Here is a 24,802-nt window from a genome sequence, read left to right on the forward strand (position 1 = left end):
TTAATAAATATTTGTAAATAAATAGTGAAATAAATAATCAGTAAACGTTATAAACAATATCTGTATAACAATACAAACCTAAAACTAAATGTCAAGCTAAATTTTAGGAACAATAGTGGGACCTTGCAGGCAGAATAGCACACCACCACCACCGCGAACATGGCAGACTGCCAAGACTCAAAAGCAGGGAAAGCCAGCTGGATAGAAGGACTAACAGCTACGGCCTCACCAAACGCAACTGTACTCCGCTCCCCTCTCTTTATCCCTTTCATACCCCACACCCTTATTCCGCACACCCTCTCTGTAATCGCCTGTAGGTGGAAGCACTTTTCACAGACCATCACCTTCCTCCATCTTCCCTGCTAGTCAGACATTGGATACCCGGACTGATGGTCGGGAAGGAAAAGCGGTTTGCCACGATTTAGGGAAGACACATCCTAAACTTGATTGTATGCCATATTTTCATATTTCATATTGCCATATTACCTCTCCTGCCTGACAAGGTGTGCCGTCTGATTGTCCTCTTTGCCTATGTCTGTGCTTATTACTGCCACTAGTTTCCCGCCGAGAAGCGCTTATTGCCACCAAACCTGGCAGCGTGTCGGGCAACTTGATTTGGGGCTGTTGGGTCGCTTCCGTTCATGCATGAGTAAAATTAATATTTTTCAGCCCGCCAGTCAATTTCGAACGGTTGATCCCATGGCCAGTGAACATAGCACACAAGCTGGGGCATTGAAGTGAACATTAACGCCTGGCGTCATCAGCCCCTGGTGTATGCGCCAAATGCGTTTTGAACAAATTCAGTTAAAGGGAACGACTGGGCAGTGCTCGCACATTGTGATAGAGTAGCTTTGATGCCCGGGATGTTAGAACGAGTCAGGTACACGTGGTTCCACGTCTAATGTTCATGTGCACATCACACACAGTATCTCCCTGTCTGTTCAATAATGCTTTGTTAAAATAATCTGCTTTTACAGCACATTACATTATCGTCTACGAGTGGTGTGTTATCTCTGTTTCTAAAATGTGAACTAGATGTAGCTGTAAAGTTTTAGTGGGCTGCAACTTTCCTTATGACTGAGTTAAGCTTCATGCACGAGGACTTCTCCATTGTCGCATGCTACTTGGATGAGATGGAAAGAACCAGCAAAAATCTGAATTTAAGAAACAATGGTAGGAGCACCAACACGAAAGAATACCGGTACAACATCATTTTTCAGATTGCCGCCTCCTTCGAAGTTCAGCAAGAGCACCAGTATGAAAAAAAAAACAAACGCAGATAAAAGAAAGAAAAATATGGACAGAAAAATACATTCTTTAAAATCTAACAATCATTCCGACTTAACACTACACTACTAATTCAGTATTGCTAGACTACAGTCAGTCCAAAAACTGACTCTCAGAAGATTCGAATACAAAACTGACCGACACACCTCGACGTGAATAATTTACGCTCTTGTAACAAGTCTGGTCAGGACTGGACACTGAGGAAAACCGTTAAGTTTCCTCTCCCTGTCAATGGCACAAAACGGCAGCAAAATCACTCTTTTCTTCTTACCTAATATTCATAATTTATTGTAGTTGAGTCTGATTATGACACCGTTACATCAAAGAAAAAGGCGGTCGCTTACACTCACACTCGCATTCCTACGCAAAGTACTCGCCATCCGCCCACCTTTCAATCCAAACGATTAAAAAAAATCCAGCATCTAGGTGAATACCTTTCTTCCATTTTCGAGATATATGCCGAGAAACATCATCTTGTGCCCCAAGAAGTAAACAACATTGACATGTGGATTGTACATGGATACGCATGGAACTCGGGAGAGATCCGTCAGCCTCTGTCAGGTCGCTGATTCTGTGTGCTGCATGCAGGATCAACAGATTCCCCTCCCCTCTCCTCCCCTCCCTCCGCCGTGCGACGTCTGAATGCTGAGTGTATGATTTGTGATCGTATGCGGGTCTGACTTGTGATAGTATGGGGGTCTGTCTAATGCAGGAGTGGGCAATTAATTTTCCCAATGGGCCGCATGAGAAATTGTGATGGTTTTAGAGGGCCGGACTAATATAGTTAACTCAGTTTTACCCAATACTGTATATATACTGGCGGGCGGGCCAGCGGGCGGGCCGGTCAGAAACAGGAGGCGGGCCGCTCCTTGCCCAGGTCTGGTCTAATGTGGCGGATGTGAATGTGTGGTGGTATTGTTGCTTTTTGTGTTGCGTGATTCCAGCCCATGCTTTGTTACGTTAGCTGGAAGTAATTGCCTTTTGGAATAAACAAAGTCGTATCTTATCTAGGTTTACGTTGTCAAGACTTCAGCCAGTGGGTGAGTAGAGATCAGAGGTTAATTAGGCGTTCTGTGGACAAACGTGACGTCATGAGTTTGACCTGTGTGTTGGGGTGTTTGTAGGCGCATATTTAGAGAGCTGAGGGGAGGTGGGTCAGTATTCACCCAGATTTTGAGAAGTAGTATCATAGTATCCTACACTGAGCTGTACCCAATCATTAGTAGGAATTGCGCCTATTTAAATCTTTAAGCAGAGAAATGTTTTGTTGTTAAAAAACCAAAAGATATGACAAAAAAATTGGTAATGGTCAGTCATCCTGGCGAATCATAAAGGATGCTGTGAAGATTTTTAATGTTCCTAGTTTGGCTATCTGCCACCACCACCATCACCCCACTCCCAGTCTGTCCCCTTTCCTTTCAGCCTGTGGAGTCACCGTAGACGACGATGACAAAGATAGCAGGCACGAAGAAAGTGGTGACTCACAAGCCTGAGTGGCTTGTAGTATCAACAGCAAGTTTTCCATCGACATGAAGGCCGGGTAACCAAAAAAAAAGTGAAGGCGGGGGTGTGGGTGGTGGAAGGGGGCGGTAGGGTAGTGGTGCGGAGTCCAGCATCAGAATGCAGCCCCGGACGGCCTTGGCCATCGATCGCCAATTGTTGGGCGCGTGCAGCAAGGGCTGACATGGCCACTGGTGCTTGAAAATTGAAGCCTGTAGACGACAAATTCCATCACTTTTCCTCGCACTGCCTGTAGCCAGCGGCGTGCAGCTGGCCTCGCGTCTCCCGCAACCCTGTAGTTGTCCCCGAGCACAAGGCGATGGTCTCTCTCTTCCCCCCCTGCACGCCGTGTACGATGGCGAGTGAGAACTCGGCCCTCAAGGGTTCACTGCTTGGCCTCACTGTCACCCTACTTCCGGCTCCGGTTTAGCAACAGGAAGATGGGGGCTTGTTGCTTTTGTAACGTCTTTTGATATTAGCAGTTCATGGAGCAGTTGTGATTTCGAGAATTGTTGTCAAATATCTTATTGATGTTTCTTTAGCGGGAGTTGGATCTCACTTAAATCTGCATCTCCCTGACTTTTAGCGATCGCTTGTTGATAAGCCCAGCAGGAGGTGTCCGTTGCAGGCGCAGCTGCTTGTGCAGGACGGTGGCTAGCGAAATGGCGGCGGAGGTCGCTGAGTGACCTGTGTGCTAGCCAATTGTTGAGCTTTGAAATGTTAAGAGTTCTTTTAACCCTTCTTACACCGCCTCGGGAGCCAGATCATGGCGATCCGTAGTTTTTGTCAAATCAGCCTGCGACAGGAAACCAAGAGATAAGCAGAAAATCATTTCATTAATCATGCAGGATTCTGGCCGAGATATGTCTCTGACAACCTGTGGCTAGCTGTTTACAATGATGGCGGCACTTTAATGGATCAGTCTCTCACCCACATATACGATTCAGTGTTACTAAAACAAGTTATTGCCCTGTCCTGTGAGATAGCAAGCAACTTGCTGTGTTTACTGCCGTTAAACTGTTAATGTCGGGTTATCGTCAGGTCCGTCATTGTAGTGTCTCTGGGTTGGGAGGGCACGTGCGGGGTCAGACTGTGACGTCAGTGGCCAGCGGAGTAGTAGCTCACTTGTCTCTCGATGACGGCTGGCGGCGCTTAGTCATTATGACCAGCATGTGACTACAGACAGCCTACCCAGGAACACAAATACTTTGATGCTGTACCTAAACGTAAATTTACGTACATGTCGGAATCATTTCAGGTTTATTTTGATGCGAGTTGACTTCGTAGGCCACAGATTTCCTCTTTAAAAATGTGTCCTAAAGTCCAGTCAGAAGAAGACTGGAGCGGCGTACATTGAAAATCGAAACGCGCACGCGCGCTGTTTGATGTAGTGAATACTGTTTCGCAGTCAAGAATTGTTGATGTGTTATCGTTGTGTCATTGAAAGCAGAGAAGCTCAATAGAGGGACGTCAAATTAACCGACAGTCAGTCCCCGCTTCTCTTCTTGCTCCGCTTGGCCAGAGGCAAAGAAGCAGATGGCTTTGACAAGCCGCACTGTCAAGCGTTGTGAAGTCCACGGGAGACAAGAGAATGTTAAGGACTTCATTGAGAGACCTAGCAGGGATGGGAGGTGGGGTGGTGGTCATTGAACGAACCAGGGACTAGAAGGCAAAATTATCTCGCCCTGCAAGTGCAGGACGCGATAGGTTAGTATTATCCTGTACCCCCTCTCTCCCTGTATCGGTTCCCCCACCTCACCCCAGCTCCCCTTGTGTCTACTTCATGTTCGAAGACTCTTGCAAAGCAGTCCTCTCCCTCTTCACAGGAAACAGAAACGTCTTAAAGAGGCTTCGACAGCCAAAGTTGGCATCAAACTTGCGGGCGATGTCTCCCGTGATTGAGTAGACAAGACAACAGAGTTGCTATGGCTTTAAATTTGCTTCGTCTCGGCAAGGATGTCGTGCCTGGCGTGCGGAAGTTGCAGTTCTTTTAGATTGCAGCACATCAGACTGGGACATCTTCATTTGTCGCAGCGGAACTCTCTTGACCTCGCCGCTCCACTTTCGTGGAAGGAAAAAACGAAGCGGAAAAATGGAAAGGCCGCGGAAAGGAGGCAACAGCAAGTGCAGACTAGTAGTGAGACTTGGTGGAGAAATGGTTCTGGCTCGCTCTTCCTTTCTCATCGATTCATTTCGACTCCACCAGTCTCGGTGTTGGCTGGGTGAAAACTTGGGGCTGGGCGAGAAAATGGTACTCTCGCAAATTTGGGATCAAAGATGATAGCTTGTTCTTGGTTTTTTTATTTATTTAAAGTTGATGGGATTTTGTCTTCCATAGCTTTTTGTTTTTGTCTTGTAAAGAAGTAAATTTCCTTTCCATTTTTTGTGTAATTTGATTTGTTAGTTACGGTATTTCGATTTGATTGACTTTTTAGGTGACCTGTTTTGTAAATTAAATTTTAGCAGTTTCTTCGCTGTTCTCAACTAACCCGTCACGGTATTGTGTTGGAGATGAAGGGGAGGGCATAGGGAGGGAGACATATACAGACTATACAGCACTGACTGCTTGCATCTGCCTACTGCTGCTATGTCTTCGTCTTTCGTTGTCGTCGTCAGTTTTATAATTTTCCTCTTGCAAACAAACTCGATGTTTCAACGATTTTTGCTGAAACTTGTAGCCTGTGGGCGGCTTTAGCGCACTCTGACCTCTGTATTGGGGTGGTTCAAAGGCTGGCGAGTTGTTGAGAGCTGAAAGAAGCTTTGTTCGTCTGTGTGTTTCAGTTCATTTTCATATCATTCCCCCAGAGTTTTCTTGCTGGTATTTTTTCCTTCCTCCGTCACCACCAATCAACCCTTATTTGCAAGTTGAGCATTAGTGGTCATGCAACGTATCATTCGGGGCGCAGAAGGGTGTGCTGTCGACAGAACGAGCTAAATATTTTAAGAGAGAGAGGGAAGAAAGGAAGGCATTTCTCGGTACACATGGCAACAGTCCTTGTATTTCACGAAATCAACATTCGCGTGTGCTGTGGCATCAAAAAGTGTGATTACTCTCTTGCTGCAACTGCTACCACGTGGATGGAGTTACAGGTTTTCCAGAAAAACATGTATTGGGGACTAATTTACGAAAGAAATCTTTTTGGTTTAAGAAATAAAGCGAGGAAAAATATCTGTAGAAAGATTGCACCAGGTTCCGTATATCTTTTATTCCGCTCATAAAAATGTCTGTAAATTATCGAAGACGCTGGTGCAACCTACCGCAGGTTTGAGAGATCGATGTCGGCGCTCTTGTGTTCAATCCCGTGTTTCCCTAGTTAGTTCCTGTTACAGTGGACACGCGCTCCATCAAATTCACGTCCACAACCTCTTTCCCTTCTTCCTATCCCCACCTCCCCCGATCTGGTCACCTACATCCAGGAGGACCTGTCAGGGACGTTTCCAGCAATCCTTGCAGTTGTTTACCAGTGAAGATGAACGTGTTTCTCTGGTTCAACTGTAGCAACTTAACTTCGAGGTATTATTTGGAGGTGGGGGAGAAGGAGGGGCTGTCCAAGAATTGTTGGTGTAAACTCACTTCGGAACGGTTTAGGAGTCGCACATGTGTTTGTCGCCTGATTATGATTTAATTTGATCTTTGTGGTTCCTGATAGTACAGTAATCCCAATGTAACTTGGCCGAATGAGCCAGTCTGTTGGTTGCGTGCGTGCGTGTCTGCGTGTAGGGAGGACATCGTGGAGGGAATCTGTTGCACCAGCCTGACAGTTTTGTACACCAACGTCGGGTATACAGGATGACGTGCTGTGGGCGACCTGTCCTATTGTGTCACACGCACACCATGCCATGAATAATTCATTCCAGCCTTTTGGGCTGCAGTCACCCTGCAGTTGGGTATCGCTTGCATTCATATTAATATGTCGATCACATAGGTCACAGCTTACAGTCGGTACAAATTCACCGTAAAAACGATGACTTGTCGGGCTTTCACTGAGGTTAAAGCACGGCCACCATCACAGCTCCTTGCACATAAGATGCTAAACGGACGGCGCGTGAGAGATGGGGGTAGGGGAGAGAGAGAGGGACCGGGCCGACACACTCATTTTAACAGTGTGGTCAGCCCCGTAGCAAATACATACACCCAGTCGCAAGGACAGTCAACACATAAATAATAGGCACATAGCCGCGTGCATAACCCATACGCGATAAGGTGCAGTTATGGTCAAAATGATTTGTGATCTCCACTATTCACACCAGTGCCATGTAGTCTCCTGTTTCCACAAGCCTCTAGCCCCCGCTGTATCACGCCTACACACGGCTCGGAGGCTCGTGCATTCATTCACTTTTCTAAAATTGTCATTAGTATACAAATGTAAAAAAAAAAAGAGAGATATATAACACCGGCCTGTGCGTCCTTTGAGGGAATCATCGTTGTGTTTTGGTAGAGCAGATGTAGGTGTTCTGCGGGAATTTCGCAATGTTGCTGTCACTCGCGCTTCTTTAGGACCCAGACTGTGTTCCCTTCGAGTTTGGAGGCTTAGTCAATGTGTGAATGAAAGGGGCTGGGATGGAGATTTCATTGAAGAAGATGCTGGCAGTTGGTTATCGATTGCGTCCGTTGGTCCTTGTAGGAATCGATGCTAATAGCTGTAATAACCTAATTAACAGCGATTCACTCCAGGATGATAGACGCTCGTCTGTTGTGAGCCTTACCTAGATGAAGGCGCTGGTGCCTTCTGTTCAGAGACCCGTGCGATGAGCTGGAACAAGAGCGAAAGAGAAAAGTGAATGGATCAGGACTGGGGATCGACTGACACACGGAGAGGAAAATGAACAAGAGCTGTCCTTATTCAGTGTTAGCTTCTCAAGAAGGCCGGACGCAGAGAGGAGTGGATGGAGGTGGATGGAGGGGGAATGTTTTAACTCAACCCTGAGAAGGAAGATGTTGGCGGAGTGAGAGCGTGTGGGTGGAATGAGGGGAGGTGGGAGATGAGGAGTGAGAGGGCGAAGTTGACTGCGGCAGCCTGGAGTCTTCATGGCCTGGCGACAGCTTGGTGAAAACCAGAGGTGTGGACACGACGGCTGGCTGACCGGACGGCGGCCGACGGCTGCACGCAGGTCTGCGTGTGCGCGTGCATATATAAGTGTGTGTGTGTGCATGGCCGCGCCGATAGCTACTGGTGTGCGACTGGCCACGGCTTGGTAGAAGGCAGCGCTAGCTGAGCCGGACAGTCCGCTTTTGGTCGCTTTAAAACCACCGTCCTGAGTCGTGTTTCTTTAGCATCCACTGCTCGTGTTGTCAGGTATCTTCGAGTTTTGTTCTCAGCCAAGTTTCACTAAACACCTGACGGAGTCAGTGACCGATGATCCAACCATCGGCATCTTCGCAACTTTTGCCTGTCGCAAGTCTTCGTTGGTAAGGCGTTGTGCAACAAAAGAAAAATTAACGGCCCTTCTGCCCTCCCATGCACCGTCCCCCCTCCCTGTCTGCACTGACCGCGTGCGTGTGTGTGGAGGCGACGTTGTGCAAACGTGTCTAACGTTGCCGCTCTCGCCTGGCGAGGCAGGATCGTAAGACGGGAGGGAGAGCACCACGGGCGGAGAAGATGTAAAGGTTGGCTGAGGAGGCTAATCGATATCTTCGTCCTCGTGCTCCGGTCTCAGAGCATCCCTCGCTTGCAGCCTGTGCGCGTAAGAAGGTGAGGAGGACGCGGAGCGGCGTAATCCCACGCGCACATCTGTTGGAAGCTGGCGGCCCCCGGGAAATGGAGGCGCTACCCGCCTTCGTGGTCGCTTCTGCGAGTAGGATGCTCTGGCTTCACTTCGCTTGGTCTCTTATACCTGTGACTTGCACAGACGGACTGGTGGAGGAGAGCGCGTGAAATGTCATGGCAGTGGCTGGGAGAAACCTCCGTCAGGGAGGGGCTGGACAGAGACTAAGGAGGGATCATCTCACAACTGTGTTTCACGTAAGTCTTCCGGTGCGGTTTTCATATTTTCCACTTGGAAGTTAACACGCTGCCAAATGTTTTCTTCGTCTTCCTCAAATCGAAATCGCGGTGTATTTGAGCTGGGTCCTGTCTTTTCGCTGCTGCTGATTGTTGCTGCTGCTGCTGCTTGACCGTGTGGAGATAATGATGCGATGATCGTCAGGCAGACGGACTGCTGTTTCGAAGGCGGTCATATCCTACAGACTTGAATAGCCAGACCATTCCAGGCCGGCTGCCCCGTAGTGAGGAAGATGCTGCAGTGGATTATCCTTTCCTCCAGTCGAGCATCGTGTGTGGCTCGTGTTCGTGCTGAGCACGCTTCCCACAGAGCAAACAGTCGCCGCCAACAACACGTGTCCCACGGAGCGAGCTGTGGCCACCAAAATCACGTTCCACAGAAGCAAGCTGTGTCGCCAAGAGTGCTCTCTCCTGCTGCTTATGGCCGCCAGGAACACATTTCCCCGAAATCAGTGTGATTTTTTTCGCCACTAACAGATTCCTCCAAAGACAGGGTGGACTTTTTCGCCAAGAACACAGTCCTCCGAGGGCAGAGTGGTGTTTTTTTCGTTAAGAACACATTTCCCTGAGAGCAGAGGGGTTTCTTTTTTCTCCGCTGAAACCATATTTTCCTGTTGGGAAAGCTGATTGCATCCATCTTAAGCGGCAAGGGTTGTCGAAGGGCATATTGCTACATAAAGTCTCTTTTTCCCAGACCTTAGGGATATGGAATCTGAATTTGAGGGTTTAGTTCCCCGTGGCCTGGACTGAGCGGGGACTGTGGTGGGCGAGCGAATCAAAAATGCCGCCAGTGACATCGAGCTCGCTGATCTACAATTCCTTCACATCCTTGCCGGACATCAGCTGCATGTGGGCCAGCGCGCGGTCGTCGTGGATCTACCTCGACATGGATCAGACCGTGAAGAAGGGCGTCAGCGAGGACAGCGCCAGCAGCATCAACAATAGCTGCGGCCTAGATGATGACGATGACGACGACGTCGACGTTGTAAGCGCCGCGTCCACCTGCGCCACCTCCGTGTGCTTCTCCACCTCCACCCGCACCAGCACCCTGACCAGCACCTTGGGGCGCTCAGGCCTGACCTTCACGCTCCGTTCCTCGTCGGCGTCGTTTGCGCAGACGCGCAAGTCATCGCAAGGGGGGGACCGGGGCGGCTGTGTCCGGAGCCAGGCCTTCGCCGTGGTGTGCGACACGGCCGCCCAGCTGTGGAAGGACAATCCGGAGCGCGACTTCTACAACACCTTCTCTGTCTCCGAGCACGACCTGACGCAGGCTATCGCGCACCTGGAGACTCAGCTGGGCTGCCATGGCCACCCCTTGCCCGCCGTCCCCGACCAGCTGCTGGAGGACGGGGTCATGCCGGAGTTGGCCCCGGAGGAGCGGGATAAGGACCTGCCCTTCCGCATCCGCTTCATTCTGGACAGTTACTGCAACATTTTCATGCTGAGGTGAGTCGGTGGCTGCTTGTCGGCCTAGCTGGTCCGTCGTTCCGCCAGCCTACTTGTACTCCGGACCCATCTACCCTGGGTGAGCAGGAAGCAAACTCCACTGGTGCGTTTGTTGTCAGATTTGTGAGGCTTGAGTCCTTGTTCTTGTTTCACTTACTTATTCGTTGTATATCAACTGACATTCGTTTTAGTTTCGAGCGCACCTTATCGCATTATTTATTATTATTATCTGTGTGTTGATAACGATGAAAGAAACATTCTTGACCTTGTGTGTAGATTTTGGCGAATCTGGCGAATCTTTATCGAACCTGGGCCTCTCTGCATGAGTGTTCCTGGCTTCTTTCTTTACAGAGAAGTTGCCATAAATTTCACCCCGCGGACAGAGACGGCAAAGAATATGAATTCTCATGCAGTCCAGTCCACACCTAGGTATTTCTGTAGATACCCAGACACTGTGTCCCCCAAAGGCCCCAATGCAGAACCGGCAGGCGTTTGTGTTGGTGGGTTGATGTGGTTTATTTGCTAGTAACGCGCTCCCAGCTGACGGTAATTGTTTACTGTGTACGAGCTGGAGGATAGTGAAAGGAAAAGCCGTGAAAGTCTGCCGAGTGAAGCTGCTGTCACACAGAAATGTAAGACGAGAAATGTAAATGTCGAGACGAGATCGCAACACAGAAGCGCTATCCACTGCGCTATCGGGGCGGCCCTCGCTGGCGATGGAGCGAAGGAGGTGAATGGGAGTGATCAGGAATGCCGATCGCGGATGTTGCCAATAGAAGCAGATTATCGCCGGAAGCGGGAAGTAGACGGATTGAAGGCAAGCCTCTCTCCTGGCGTCTTGATAGCAGCGGCGGCTACGAGAGGGTGGTGATGGGGAAGGGAGGAAATGGGGATTACCACCGTCTGTCACCAAGCAAGAGGGATGCACGGAGGGATGTGAGGTTAGGGTGGAGAGGGGAACGGAAAAGAAGAAAGCTTTGAAGTAGTTTTTTTTTTTTATGTCGTCAGCCTACCCACCCATCCACTCATCCCAATATCCAGGGCATGGGAGCAAGAGTTATCGGAATTTTTTTTAAGCGGCGGAGGTCGCGTTTGTGGAGTCCAGTCGATGAGTCATTGTGAATAGCGCGCGTGGGGCCGGTAACACAAGCCCCGGGAGGTTGCGACTGTATCACTAGGCAAGATGATGGTTGTTTGGTCTGCTTGTTTGCTTTGGGGTTCCCCCTTTTTTCCTCCGGTTTTTCTTTTTTCTTTCCCCTACTCTTTTTTAAAACCTGCTCACATGGTTATGCGTCGTGGGGCTGATGGAAGCAACCTGTCGAGGATAATCATTTTGGGCTTACACCGCGCCTTGCTTCGAGGTGTATATATTACTGGGCTACTAGGACAGTGGATAACTTTTGTAGGAACTTTTTCTGAGAAGTGTGCATGCACGTGACGTGCACCCTGACTACGTTGTTTGACTTCTGCCGGCTTTGATGTGTGCTTCTCGCTGTACGTGTGCGCAATATCTCCACCTCTCTGTGCTTATTAGGGAATAAACTATCTTTGAAACATTGTTAAATTGCATTCGTGATACTACTTTCGTGAAAAAAATCAGTGCCTGCCCCACTCCCCATGATTCACCCCCTGCCCTTCATTATAAACCGCTTGACCAATTTTAAAGCAGATAAACGTGAATTTCAAAAGATGTGTCCTTCTTCTACAGAAACAAAATTCCGGAAGATTGACTTAAAAACAACCTGTTATAATCTAACATAAAAAAGTATCATGTTAGTTCGTCTGTAATGAATACATCAACAAGTGAGCAACAGTAGCAGACGATCATATTGTGTGTGTGTGTGTGATTGAGGGACCCTCTTCTGTCGCACAGTGTCATCATCTCTTGTGTCTGGTGAAGCGCATCCAGCTCGCCTCCTGCTATATAAATCCCGTTATTATATTGCATGCTTTTTGTGCCTGTCTTAATTGCTTGGTGTTTTATGAAAGATGTTTACTTTATTGAGCTTTTGATATATTTTTCATGCCCTTGCTTTTTTTATTTTTTATCTTTATTTAATCTGATCGGTTTTACTGTAACTCTACAAGGGAACCGTTCTCGTGTGCCGCTGTCAAGCTTGTGATTAAATGCTTGCATCCAGGCCGACGTCCACGTTTCCCACAATTGAGTCTCATTTTGGAAATAGATTGCTCCTCCCTCCGAACGAAGATTTTTTTTTTTTTCCTGATTCCTGAAATCCGGGAAAAATAATTAGAACGCTACGAAGCAAGTGTTGATTCTCTTGATGGCAAAGATCCGCCGTGTACCCGACCTCCACACGGGTATACCCAGTAGTCGCTGGTGACTCCAGTCGTTTCCGTGGGACCGAGTGGACTGCCGTGTGTGTTGGGCCTCTTTACGGACCCGCTGTTTCCACTAGACATGCATTTGATGGGTGGTGGATGGTGGGTGGTGGGTGAGTGGAAAGCCCAATAGATTTTGGTGGACCGGTGGAAGGCACGGAAGGCTAGAAGGGGTCTGGCGGGTGAAAGGCGAGAAAACTTGCCTCGGGGTTGATGTTAGTTGAAATCGGGCTTGCTTCATGGTGATTTCTGAGAGAAACAGCCGAGGACCTGTGAAAAAAAAATCATCTTACCATAGAATCTGGACCAGACGAAGGGTGGCTACTTGTCGAACAAAGAAGAAACAGTCTACAGTCTGAGGTAGTCAGGCTTGTGGTTATGTTTGAGGAATCGGCCATCTGTGGTGGTGATGCTTGAGGGAGTCATGCTCGTTTTACTGTGCGACTAGACTCTCTGGCACGCCATCTGGGCACGCAGGTGTTGGCCTGTACGCCAGTGTCCTGCTGGCCGGACTGTTCGAGAGCCTGAGACTGCTGTCACACATCAAGACGTGGGGAGAGGGTGTCTCCGGACATCAAGCTTCATGCGGTAACCGCCTCGCGCCACGCTTCTACTCCGTGAACCCTCCTTTCCGGGCCACAGACTGTCCCAGGTGCTGTCCTTCCTGCTGCTGCCGTGCGGCGGAAAATCCCCGTGCACCGAGTACAAAGGTGCGAAGATTTCAGGTGATGCTCGGCGTCATCCGTGGCAACAGCTCTCTTCGCGGTCGTCTGCTTGTCTTGCTAACCTCTTCCTCGGAGGAAGGGGATTTAGCATCTCTGTGTGTGTGTGTGTGTGCGCGCGTGCGTGTGTGTGTGTGTGTGCAAGAGAAAGAGGGAGGAAGGGTGGACGGGTTAGAAAATGAGTTGGCGCTTGATGTACCTGCGTGACCTGAGATGGTCGGCAGAAACAAGTGGAAGCCGTGATCAAACATGGCCAGTTGATGTTTATTCTGCAAGATCCTGGCGACACCTCCCAATGACGTCGCTCCTGGAGAGCAGTGCAGGCATTTGGCGCGACTGTGTGGTTGGCAAGGAGACAGTGAGCGGCAGTCAGTGTAAGGTGGGGATGGCGTGAACAAAGGGGAAGAATTCGTAGAGGCAAGGGTGTGTGTGTGTGGTTTTTATTTTTTGGGGGATGGGAGGATTGAGGGGAGAGAAGAAGAAGCAATTTGGTTTGGTTGCCAGCTCTTAATGTGCTGTGGTGATAGTTACTGCCTCACTAACCATGCGTACCTCGGTCCTCGTGTTATGTCAGCTTAACCTGGCACGGTGATGTTGACCAACCTAAAGAGACAGGGGGTATCGGACGTCCAACCTGTCGCCTTCAGCCGCTGGCCGTCAAACGGGAGGAAGAGCGGAGGGGACGCGTGGCCACGGTGCAGACAGCTAGCAGCACAGGTGAAGGAAACAAGAAGCCCATGCGATGCTTGGGGAAGGGTGTGACAGAAGCAGGGATGGGGGTAGCAGGCGTGGAAACGGAGATGTCCGGGAGCAGCTGGGTCGCGATCAGAAGACATAGCGACTGCTACCACATCATTCTATTGTCAAAACTACGCGATTGTTTGTGTGTGGTTCGTGGGAAGGGAAATAGAAAATGAATGCACAGCAATGTCCTGACGACGATTTTATGTCAGAATTAAATAACTGCTGCAGACGCCTGTTTTCTCAGTTAAGGTGGACACAAAGGAGACTACAGACCATGATGGTAGTCATCTGCAGTGCTCTCTCTCTCTCACAGGCTGTTGCTGTCTCCTCTCCCTTTCCCTCCTCTTAAAATTTGACAAAAATCCAAAGGGATATCTTATTTTTAAGAACCTGTTGGCTTCAGCAAATATGCATTCCACATTTAAATCGATTTTTTTGAAGTCTGTATTTAAAGCACAAACAGCTCAGGCATTAGCCTGTCGGTCAGTGCCCCGCTGTCAGAGGAGCCGCTTGACCTAGTCCTGCATGCAAATTTGCTTTGCCTGTTACCAGCATGAGTAATGGTGCTGAGGAGAAAAGAGCAAGATTATAGAGACAAAGGGAAAAGCATCGGCAGGCATATGCTCAGAGAATATGCAGAGTTCCAGAACATTAACAGAACTTGTAAGTTTGATGTGCAGGCGATGGGACTATGGGAAGGGGTTGCATGTGTCTCAGCAGTTTAAAAATGTCTCCAAACAGGAGTGCACATTTTAAAGGGAAAAAAATCATAACATGCATAATGTTTAACATGTGTTATGAATTAGTAACTTTTCTTTAGAAAGTGAACTGGGCTTTTTCACTGGCAAGCAGATACACAGTTTGGGCACTCAACTGCCTGCAAGACTAGGATAACCTTTCTCTCATTTCTTTGGCTGAATGGATAATGGACATTCATTCCAGCTTTAAAGATGAAGAGTGTGCATCTTTCTGAAGCCTAGAAGATATATAAAAAAAATTTTTTTGCAATCTCTGCAGCATGCACAATCTTCGTGAATCCCTAGTGAATCTGGGGATGAAGCTACCAAAATGTTCTTTTAAAAAAATTGATTCTGCCCAAAAGAACTTTTAGCTCAGTGTTTAGGTCAGTTTTTATTCAAATTTATCATTCTGCAAAAGAAAAGCCCCTATTTTTTCCTGTGATTTCAATAGCAGTTGCTTTTTGCTGTGTGAGTAGAGAGTGAGAATTTGTGCTCCTTTTCTTCTCTCTCTTTTTAAACATGCAGTTGGTGAGTCCATCATTGACACCCAGTTCTGTTAAGGCTTATCAGGGTAACCAACATCACTTTGTTTTGTTAAAGAATTTGCTGAGGTAGTTTTTATTTCATGTGCACTAAGGAAACCCAGGAAAAGTTTCCTTCAGAAAAAGGCTATCATTGGCAAATATCAATTTCCCTAAAAATGTTTCTGATAAAGTTGAAACATTTTTGTGTGAGTGGCAATGCTAGAGAAACCAGCATTTTCCCATTTATTTCTGTTGATGAGATTATGTTACCAGATTATGTTACCAGAATGCTTCAGCGTTGCTCATAAAATAAAATAATTTGTTGGAAGACTTCATCCTTAGATGTTGCAGAAGTGTTGATAGAAGATCAGTTACTTGTTTATGCGAGGTAGACATCACAGGAAATGCAGCTTGTGATGGCATTTCGTTCCTAGCTTTTACCATTGCAGCATCATATTACAAGGTAATCAGCATCAGTTGTCTGTCAGAGGGGAGATAGAATCGTTGGACTGAGTATTCCAGTTAATCGATCTAGGAGGTATGTGTGCATGCACACGCATATGTATGCATACATGTTATATGCAGGATACCCAGTTGTTATAGTTGTTACCCATGCATTTAGGGCTTTTTTAGTACAGTCTTTCTCAAAGTGCATGTGCATGCATGCTTGTTTGTGTGTGTGTGCTTACTTGTCATAATGTTACAGGAAACAAGACCTGCGAGAGTTGAAACTTCTTCAAAAGCAAGAAAACAAACAATATCAGGACCTTCTGTACAAGAACCAGGTTGACTTAGATGCCCAGGAACGCAAATTTGAGTCTGATATGCAGGTGTGTGACTTTAAATTTGAAGGATTATTTTAGCACTTATTTTAGAGTTGAAAAGGCTTTTCCAGTATTTATGTCCTGTCTTTGATTCTTTTTAATATAGTTATCACAAATTTACATTTCTATAAAATTTGTTGGGAACTGTTCATCACTAGAATCTGATCAGTGTTTAGCAGTATCAACCATTGTACTTGTAGAGATGAACAGTGATATGCAGCCAACCTATTGTTAAAACTGCAACTTTTTGGATCATGTGAGGCAGCTATTCAGTTCAGATGTAAATCCCTCAGAGCTGGGAACATTAAATAGCCATATTTATCTTTCACAGATAAATTATGCAAATATTTCGTTGTATTTTTCTTTCATTTCCAGTCAGTTTAAAGCTTTAGAATATTCCTTTCAAATACTTGAATACCAATTTGTCTGTCATTTTGTAGACTCTACTCAAGAACTATGACCAAGATATGGAAACCCTTACCAAGCAACAGAAACAGGCTGTGGAGAAGGCAGAGCTGGCACAGCAGCAAGACATGAAGGCAACAGCCAAACGCATCAAAGCCGAGCAGGTTAAACAAGTTGATAAAGATGAAGAACTATTTGTACTTATTACATATTTGTTTCATGGCTCCTACCAAAACTGTGTATGAATGTTCTTGTGAGCCAGAGATCAACATTTTAAAAAAAAGGTTAATTTTTCTGAGCTACACTTCAGTATAGCTTCCACTTTCCACCCCCCAGTGTTTGCAGGCTGTAAGCCACATTCTGCATTACTTACACATTTGCCATGCTTTGAGCGTTTCTGACAATGAAAGGATTTTTTTCTGCAAATTACTTCCAGTAAACAGAAAATGTACTGTACCATGAAACACTTTTTTCGATCAATGACATAAAGTTTGTCCTGCTGATGGTTTGTCCTCAGGATAAGGAGCTGAAGATGTTTCGTGAAAAGCAAAAGCAGGAGATGAAGCTGCTGAAGCAGGAATTGGAGATGATGTCCAGGGGAGGTGACAAAAAGGAGAATATGCGCAAGGCACGGGAAGCCAAGGAGATTGATCTTCAGGACAAAGTATGGCTGTCTTTAGGTCCCTTAATTCTGTCAGATAAAGTGCATATTTCTCTAGGTTTCTTCACAATGTCAGACAAAGTACCTATGTCTTTAGGTTCTTTCATCTGTCACTGTGCAAAGTTATAAATCTGGTGATAAGCTGCAGGTTGTTGATGGTATAATTTTGTTTGTTTTTGTTATGAAATGAGATATAGGCATGGGACACCTGCTACAGACTGAACTACATTATGTAATTCAAAGTTTATTATTTAATTAGCTAATCTAATTATTTCTTGACTTTAAAGATATAACAGTGTATTAGATGTACCTACAAGTCTTGGAAATGTACTAGGCAGTAACTTTGTGCTGTAAAGTAAATACAGAATTTGTTATCTGAAAACAGGAACGTGTCTTCCTGGAAGCACAGTCAGAGCGTCTAGAAAAACACATGAAGCAGCTAGCAGACCAGCACAGACAGAAGATTGCAATGTTAGAGAGTCAGTTTCTTCAGCAGAAACAACAGCTTCTGAGGGGTAAGTTTATATTGTTTGTAGTATTCCAGCTATTTTAATATTGATCAGACTCTTATCAAGGATGGAAAGTTGTCTGTCATGTTTGTAGAATAAAAGAAGCTGATCAAAATTCCTTAACAGCACCATTTTTAACCACACTGCCATCACATGGAAACTGTATATTACAGGATTTGTAAGAGACTTTGAAAACTGAAGGGTTTTAATTTAATTAAACGTTGTGGTGACACTTGCCATTTCTGTGCACACGCAGCACGTGAGGCAGCCGTGTGGGAAATGGAGAAGCAGCAGCTACATGAGAAGCACCAGCTGGCCAAGGGACAGCTGAAAGACATGTTCTTCCTCAAGCGACACCAGATGCTCACTCGCCACCAGAAGGTTAGCATTCTTGCACTCAAACTCAATGGCTTTCCACTCTGCCAAATGTGTAACTGTGACTGTTGAAAAATTAACATGAAGGATGGCTTTTTGAAACTGGGAAAGGAGAATACAGGAATCCTGTTGCTGGCAGAGTATCTGTGTGTTAGGAGTGGGAGGAGATGCCCATGCATGTCACAGGCTGAGATATTGCAGGTGTGTTCTTGTGTCTGAGCAGGAGAATGAGCAGATGAAGCGCTACAACTCTAAAAAAGAGGAAGAGATGTTGACACGCCATACTCTAGAGAAGCGACGCCTGCCAAAAATTCTCAAAGCTGAAGCCAAGACTCGAGCTCAGATGTTCAAACAAAGCCTACGTCTCTCCACTATTGGCACCCCTGAGGATGACAAGATCAAAATAAAGCAGGTGGATATCCCTTCTGTCTTGTCTTCCTCTTCTTGATAGTACAGAAGAGGTGTAGGGGAGGGGAAAGGAAACTGCAGCTGTCTCTTTGAAATGCTGTTGTGGGGAAGGAAAAACAGGACAGCAGAGAAGGGGAGGTGTGTGTGGATGCATCTGTAAGAGTAAATTCTCTTGACCTGGTTTCAGCCATTTGTGCTGACCTCCAGTGTTCTTGATATCTGTCATTCCTGGTCTTTCTTCCTGTCTGCAATAGCAAAGTAATCTCAATGGTCTTTATTCTGGAGGACATCAAGTTAAAGGAAAGGGCTGTGTGTGAATTGTTAATTATGGTGTGTAAATATATGTCTAAGGATGTGATCATGTTTTATTACAATGATTCTGTAGTTTAGAACACTGTTCCAAAAATGGGAAATGGGGAAGTTAGAAAGGAACCAGTTTAGGCCTAATAGAGTGAATACAGGGTCACTAAGGTGGTGGTTGTTGCAGTTTGAAGAAAACGAGAAGAAACGCATGAAAGCTGAACAACAGAGACAAGAGGAGAAACACAAGAAGCAATGGGAGGAACTGGTCTTCAAAAACGAGACCTCTCTACGGGAGCTTGAGCAATTACAGGTGTGTTTATGGTGTGAGGAGGTTTGTGGGGTATGCATGCATTTTGGGTTTGGGTGGTTGGGGGGTGGGGTGATGGGTGCATGAATGTGTGCACATTAAGGTTGGGTGGTCAATTAAATACATATCTCTGTTGATGCCTTTAGATAGGTGTGCATGGTATATAAATCATTTAAAGTTGATGAAGATTTTTAATTCATGCAGTCACTAGGCATTATTTTTCAAAACTAACTTAAGCTAAAGAATAGTGTATGTTGCTGTTCAGGCGGAGAAGCGCAAGTTGCTGATGGAACAAGAGACACAGAAAATCAAGGAGCTGGATGAGCAATACAACAACGAACTGCGGGAATGGAAAGCCAACCTCATTCCACGAAAACAGGTGAACTTTTTGCTTCAGTGCTTTTTTATTTTCTTGGGTACTCTGTATAACTTGGATGATTTTGTTTTATATGTCTTTGGCATAAAACATATGATGCATTGTTCTAATCTCAGCATGAAGTATAATTACCTATTAAAACAATCTACACTGGACTTTATGCCTGTCTCTAGAAACTGGAAGAAGAATTCCACCGCCAGAGGGAGGAACAGGAAAAATTTTATGGGGCGGCAGCATTAGGCGAGTCAGAGGCACCGGGTATGCACCATCTGTTTAGCAGTTCCAGCAGCAGCAGCATCCGCAGCAAAGATAGTCTCTCCTCTTTGTCCTCCCGGCACTCCACCATCATCTAGGCCTGCATCTCACCTCCAAATGCTTCCTGGTATCCTAGGATATCTTTTATGACATGTGGATGAGGCATCGTCGCTGTTGATGAACTGATTTTTGTGGTCAAAAGTATGCTTTCATATCATGCCAGCACAGTGTCAACAAGCATTTGCCAATGCTGCCTGGTTGCTGAACATGAACGCCTCACATACTGCAGGCGCAGCAAGTACTCTGCATCTGTGCTCAGGCCGCTCACACTGCATAACATGACATTTACGTGTGTAAAATGTTTTTGAGTTATCAGAGGGGTTTTTTTTGTGGGGGTGGAGGAGGGTTGATGACTCTTGAGGTCACAGTGTAGTGCTGGTACACTTTGCTTACCAGCCTTTGTGAAGCTTTCTTCACTAATCATTCAGCATTCGATGTCTTCTGTGTTGCCGTGACATAGCTGTCATTGCTGACCCAGCATAAAACCCAACAGACTTCTCTGGAATCTTTGTTTCAGAGCAGTTAAAAACAGATAACTTTCTTTCAGACTCATTGCTGATAAATATAGAGCACTTTGTTGCTTTTCATTTTTTAAAAAGTTACATTTTTATGCTGATGTGGTCAGAGAAAATTATAACATTGATATAGATTGACATTCTGACTTCAAATGGTGCAGAAACACGGGAAATTTATAAATATTGGGTAAAGAATATTTACTAAAATTAGTTTCGGCTAAAGTTTTCTTCCCACCCTCCTATTCCCCTCATTAGCTCCTGCTCTCAGTCTGGGTTTTTTTTCCCCACTTCTACTTGCTTTGTATGGGAATTTTATTTTCAGTTGTGCTGCAGATTCAGATTCTTGTCTGTATCTTAGTCATATTATCCCATAGTCTTTCTGGTGTCTCAGACTAGAAAAACAGACTTTTTCGCATCCATCATTGTACAGAATTACAGCTGCCACTGTCTCGACATGTCACAGGGAGTTTAAAAAAAAACTTTTTTATGGCTTCCGTTAGTAATTAATCTGTGAGGAGAAACTTTTCTTTGTCAAGATTGATTAACTTGTGGTGGCCATACGGGCTGAAGAGGACACTGGCACATAACAAAATTTGAGACTGTTCAAATCAAATGCTGGAAGACCAATTACTGACAGCTAAACAGCATAACTTTGAGCTGTTTGATGCTGTTTATGTTATTAACTCCCTGCTTGAAGTTTGCAGTTGTTGATGTGTTGATGGTCACCGAACCTTGTGTCTAGAATCATTGTGTAAGAGACACTTTACTTTGTTCTTCTTGTCCATCTCTCTACCTCCCTGTTTCTTTCTCTCTTTTCTCTTATTCTTGTATTGTTCCTGATGATTCACTGCATTTCTTGCAGTGGCTCCTGAAATGCGGCTGACTGGCAGGGACCTTTTATCACATGGCAAAAGCTGTGAGGCGATCATGAACTCTGAGGGGTTAATTCTTTGTTGCCCATAACAGTCATGTTACTGTAACTCTATTGGCAATGACATGTTCAGGCTGCTCGGGTGATAGGAACAATCTGGAATGTTGATACTTATTCCAAAAGTATGCTTTTTTTTTTAACAACCGATTTTTTTTTTTTTTAATATATATATTCTGTACACAATTCACATGAGCAAAGCTATTGTTGTGCCCCATTGCTACCAATGTGGCTTGTGCACACAGGGTTTTAAGCAAAAAACCTTTCCAGTCGAGGTGACAAGTAGTGGCATCACATACATTATGTCTGAGAAAAGGTAAAATAGCAAGTTGCTTGCCTCCTGGCTTCCATATTGAATTTGTAAGTATATATCTTGATATTCTTTGTGATTATGGTGCAATTTTAGACTTTATGGTGATTTGTGGATGCCAGTGGTTTTTTGGTTTTTTTTAAGCATATGTGTATGGATGTAGCTGTGTGTGTGTGAATTGCAGTAGACTCTTTGAGTAAGAACATTAGCTTGGACAAACTATAGTACAAATTCTCTCTGCTTTTCGTGAGGATAAACTGTCACAGATATGATTTCCACTTTGCTGATGCACTGTTACCATAACAGTCACAAGTTGTCTTCAAGCTCTGCAACAGAATCAATCACCTTACAGGCCTGTTTGCTGGTTTCTTCACCTGTATAGGAGTAATAGATGCTTAAAGTGTTTCACAATCTCAGTTCAAGTATAGTAGACAAAATTACAGTTTGTGACTTGATCCTGAGAGAGAGAGAGATTGAGCTGTTTTCATGTTGTAGCAAATGAATTTAAAAAACAGGTTCAGGTTAGTTGAATGAGATTTTGAAGCATCAAGCTCACTGGAGAAGCTCTGAATATAGCATGATTTTAGGTATTTTGTTTATGTGAAGTTTGGCTGTATAGCATAAACATCTCTTCTTTTACCTTTAGTGTCAACGATTTTTCAGTCTATACTGTGAGTTTGAAGCAATACAACTCCCTACCAAGTTTCCTCCTTGATGCGGGGTTACCTGTTTATGATTGCAGAAGATAGATGATTGATTTGCCAGGGTGCAGTTTTTTAATTGACCTAGCTCAGCTCATTGCAAGATATTCAGAAAATCAGAGCAATTAAACACCTATTAATGAAACATGAATCTTTAAATATTGACATTTTCATCAGTTCATAGCAAAAACTCAAAGCCAGGATGTCATATCTGTGCATGGATATGTGTAGATGGAAGAGTCAAATGCATACGTTAGATATTCAGTTGAGTCCATGTTTAATAGCTTGTCTTTCATAGAACAGCTAGATTTTTCATGTAACCCTTAGCCTATGTTCTATGGTTCAAGATCCCTTCATTTTAAATCTTTTGGATTCTTGCTGGGTGTATGCTGTTTACTTACAGAGTGTACCAACACTTTATCTTGACTGGGTATTTTTTGTTGTTGTTTTTTTTTAAATTGGGTGGGGGGGGATGTGATGTTTTTGGTATGGAAATCAATCAGTTGCTTTCCCTTCTAACCTTATGCATTTCTTCCTTTTCCCTGTCAATAAATCCATCAAACACTGTTTGATTGCCATTTAGTGAAGAGATCAACATACGAAAACATCAAATAAGTCTTGTGTGTGCTGTTAATGAATTTTTTTTTCCAAATTTAAATTAGAACATCTTCCTCTGCACTTTCCTGCAGGCTGAAAATAGTTATGGGTGCAAAATAGACATTGTTTTAAACATGCATAGTATGTATGATCTAGTGCTGAAGGCTGTTGACTAAGTCTGCTGCAAAACATTTGTATATTTTGTAGGAAACCCTGGTGATTTATTGCACATTAGCAGGTGTTGCTTCTTTGTCTATAGTTTTGTACATATTCACTGTATGGAAATGTGTGCCCATTTCACATTACCTAATCAAGAATATAGTTTTGTGGCACTAGGGGTTCAAATAAATTTATACGTATATATTTACTATTTTCACACCATGAAAAAGATGCTTTTTTTTTTTTTGCTGGTCTTCTTTTGCTCTCCTTTAGTAGAGCTTTTTTACACGAACAATTGGCGATTCGACCTTGTAGGTGAAAGTACAGTACCATGCGCTGAGTGTGCTTCAGAAAGATGTAAGCTATTTGTGGAGTGCGTTGTGCATGCAAGTGGTTGCTCACTCTTTCAAGCCCAGCAGGCATTCATTTATAGTTTGTAACTTTCTCTGTTCAAGCTTGAGTCATCAAGTCCATCAAACTTTTTATTTTATCTGTCAGTCTTATAACTTTGCTCTAATAATAGATGGCGATCGCTTTCATAAAAATAAGCAAAAAGATAAACATTTTGTCTGTATATTATGATCATGGTGAAGCTAAGTAATTTTATAGATCATTGTACTTTCTTGCCTGCAAAAAAGGATCATCTCACACTAACATGTTGTAATCTGATTTTTACACCAGTCCTGGGTGTTCATCAGCCAGACAAGCTTGTGTACTCAGCATTTTGGCAGCTTATTTATTTTGGGGGAAAAGTTTCAAACCTTTATGCCTGTGGCACTTAATAATCTTAAATAAACACTTTTCTGGGTAAATCTTTCAAACGTTATCTGCTTGTAGGTTTCCTCCAATCAGCAAATAGATAAAACATAACATTAACTTGGGACAGGGACAGATCCACAGGTTGGTCATCACCAAGACAGATTTTCTAGTGAAACAATACCTGACAGGTCAAAGTAGGATATTCTGTGTACTTGGAATATATAAAGAACTAATATATAAAGTGGAAAGAAAAAACTGCTATTGGAGTTGAACAAGGAAATTAAAAAGATTATTCAAGCTCACATATTCTGCAGTTAAAATGGCTACTCTCTTATTAATAATGAAGTCAGTTCATCACTTCTGATATTTCTTTGTTTTGTCAGAAAAGCTTCACATTTTATGCATTATTGTGATTAATATTACTGCGAGAACTTTATGTGCTGCCCCATTTGCATAAGGGATTTCTCCCCAGGTCTCTTTCTGGTGGTATTAATAAACTGAAGAAATCAGTCTCCAGATTGTGAAGAAGTTTTTTTCTATCTGTTCATAATATGAAGACACCAAATAATTTCCTAGAGCCCTAAATATAGAGCTGAGATACCTATTCGCCTCCATGGTCCATTTACTTCTTCCCAATAACTACTAGCAAAGGAGTGGTTATTGGGCGGTCCTCCAAGCTATGGAGTAGATGCAAAATGACATCTCAGGTGTCTGCTGATCACCAAGATCAGTAGCTCTTTGCACCTTAGGACCACACTTTGTTGCGAGCTGCTACTACCTCAGTCCTATAGTTCTGAGTGCTGGTGGATGGCTGTACAATGTCTAAATCAGTTTAAGGATTTTTTGCAGTGTTATTGCTCCTCAACAGGTTTTAAGTTAATGTTTCCATAAACTAAAATGAAATCTTGCCTCCTGAGCTTGAGGCAGGAGCATAAGGAAGACAATTTCTACTTTGTTCTATGGCGCTGTCCGTCACAAGTGTTAGACAAGTATGATTTCACAAACTGCCTACAGGTCATTGAATAAACATATTTATGGAACA

The 24,802-nt window shown here is 44.7% G+C and overlaps 1 protein-coding gene across 1 annotated transcript in view; it reads left to right on the forward strand.

Moving 5' to 3' along the window:
- LOC112564860 (serine/threonine-protein kinase 10-like) overlaps positions 1–24,802 on the forward strand; it is a 43,932-nt gene extending 19,130 nt beyond the window's left edge. The window contains 9 exon segments of the mRNA XM_025239939.1: positions 16,015–16,138; positions 16,573–16,701; positions 17,055–17,201; positions 17,584–17,713; positions 17,964–18,088; positions 18,306–18,494; positions 18,978–19,103; positions 19,366–19,479; positions 19,650–24,802. Of these exon segments, the coding sequence (XP_025095724.1) occupies positions 16,015–16,138; positions 16,573–16,701; positions 17,055–17,201; positions 17,584–17,713; positions 17,964–18,088; positions 18,306–18,494; positions 18,978–19,103; positions 19,366–19,479; positions 19,650–19,829 (1,264 nt within the window). The 3' untranslated portion in view covers positions 19,830–24,802.

The sequence above is a fragment of the Pomacea canaliculata genome, linkage group LG5 (assembly GCF_003073045.1).
Source record: "Pomacea canaliculata isolate SZHN2017 linkage group LG5, ASM307304v1, whole genome shotgun sequence".
NCBI lineage: Eukaryota > Metazoa > Mollusca > Gastropoda > Architaenioglossa > Ampullariidae > Pomacea > Pomacea canaliculata.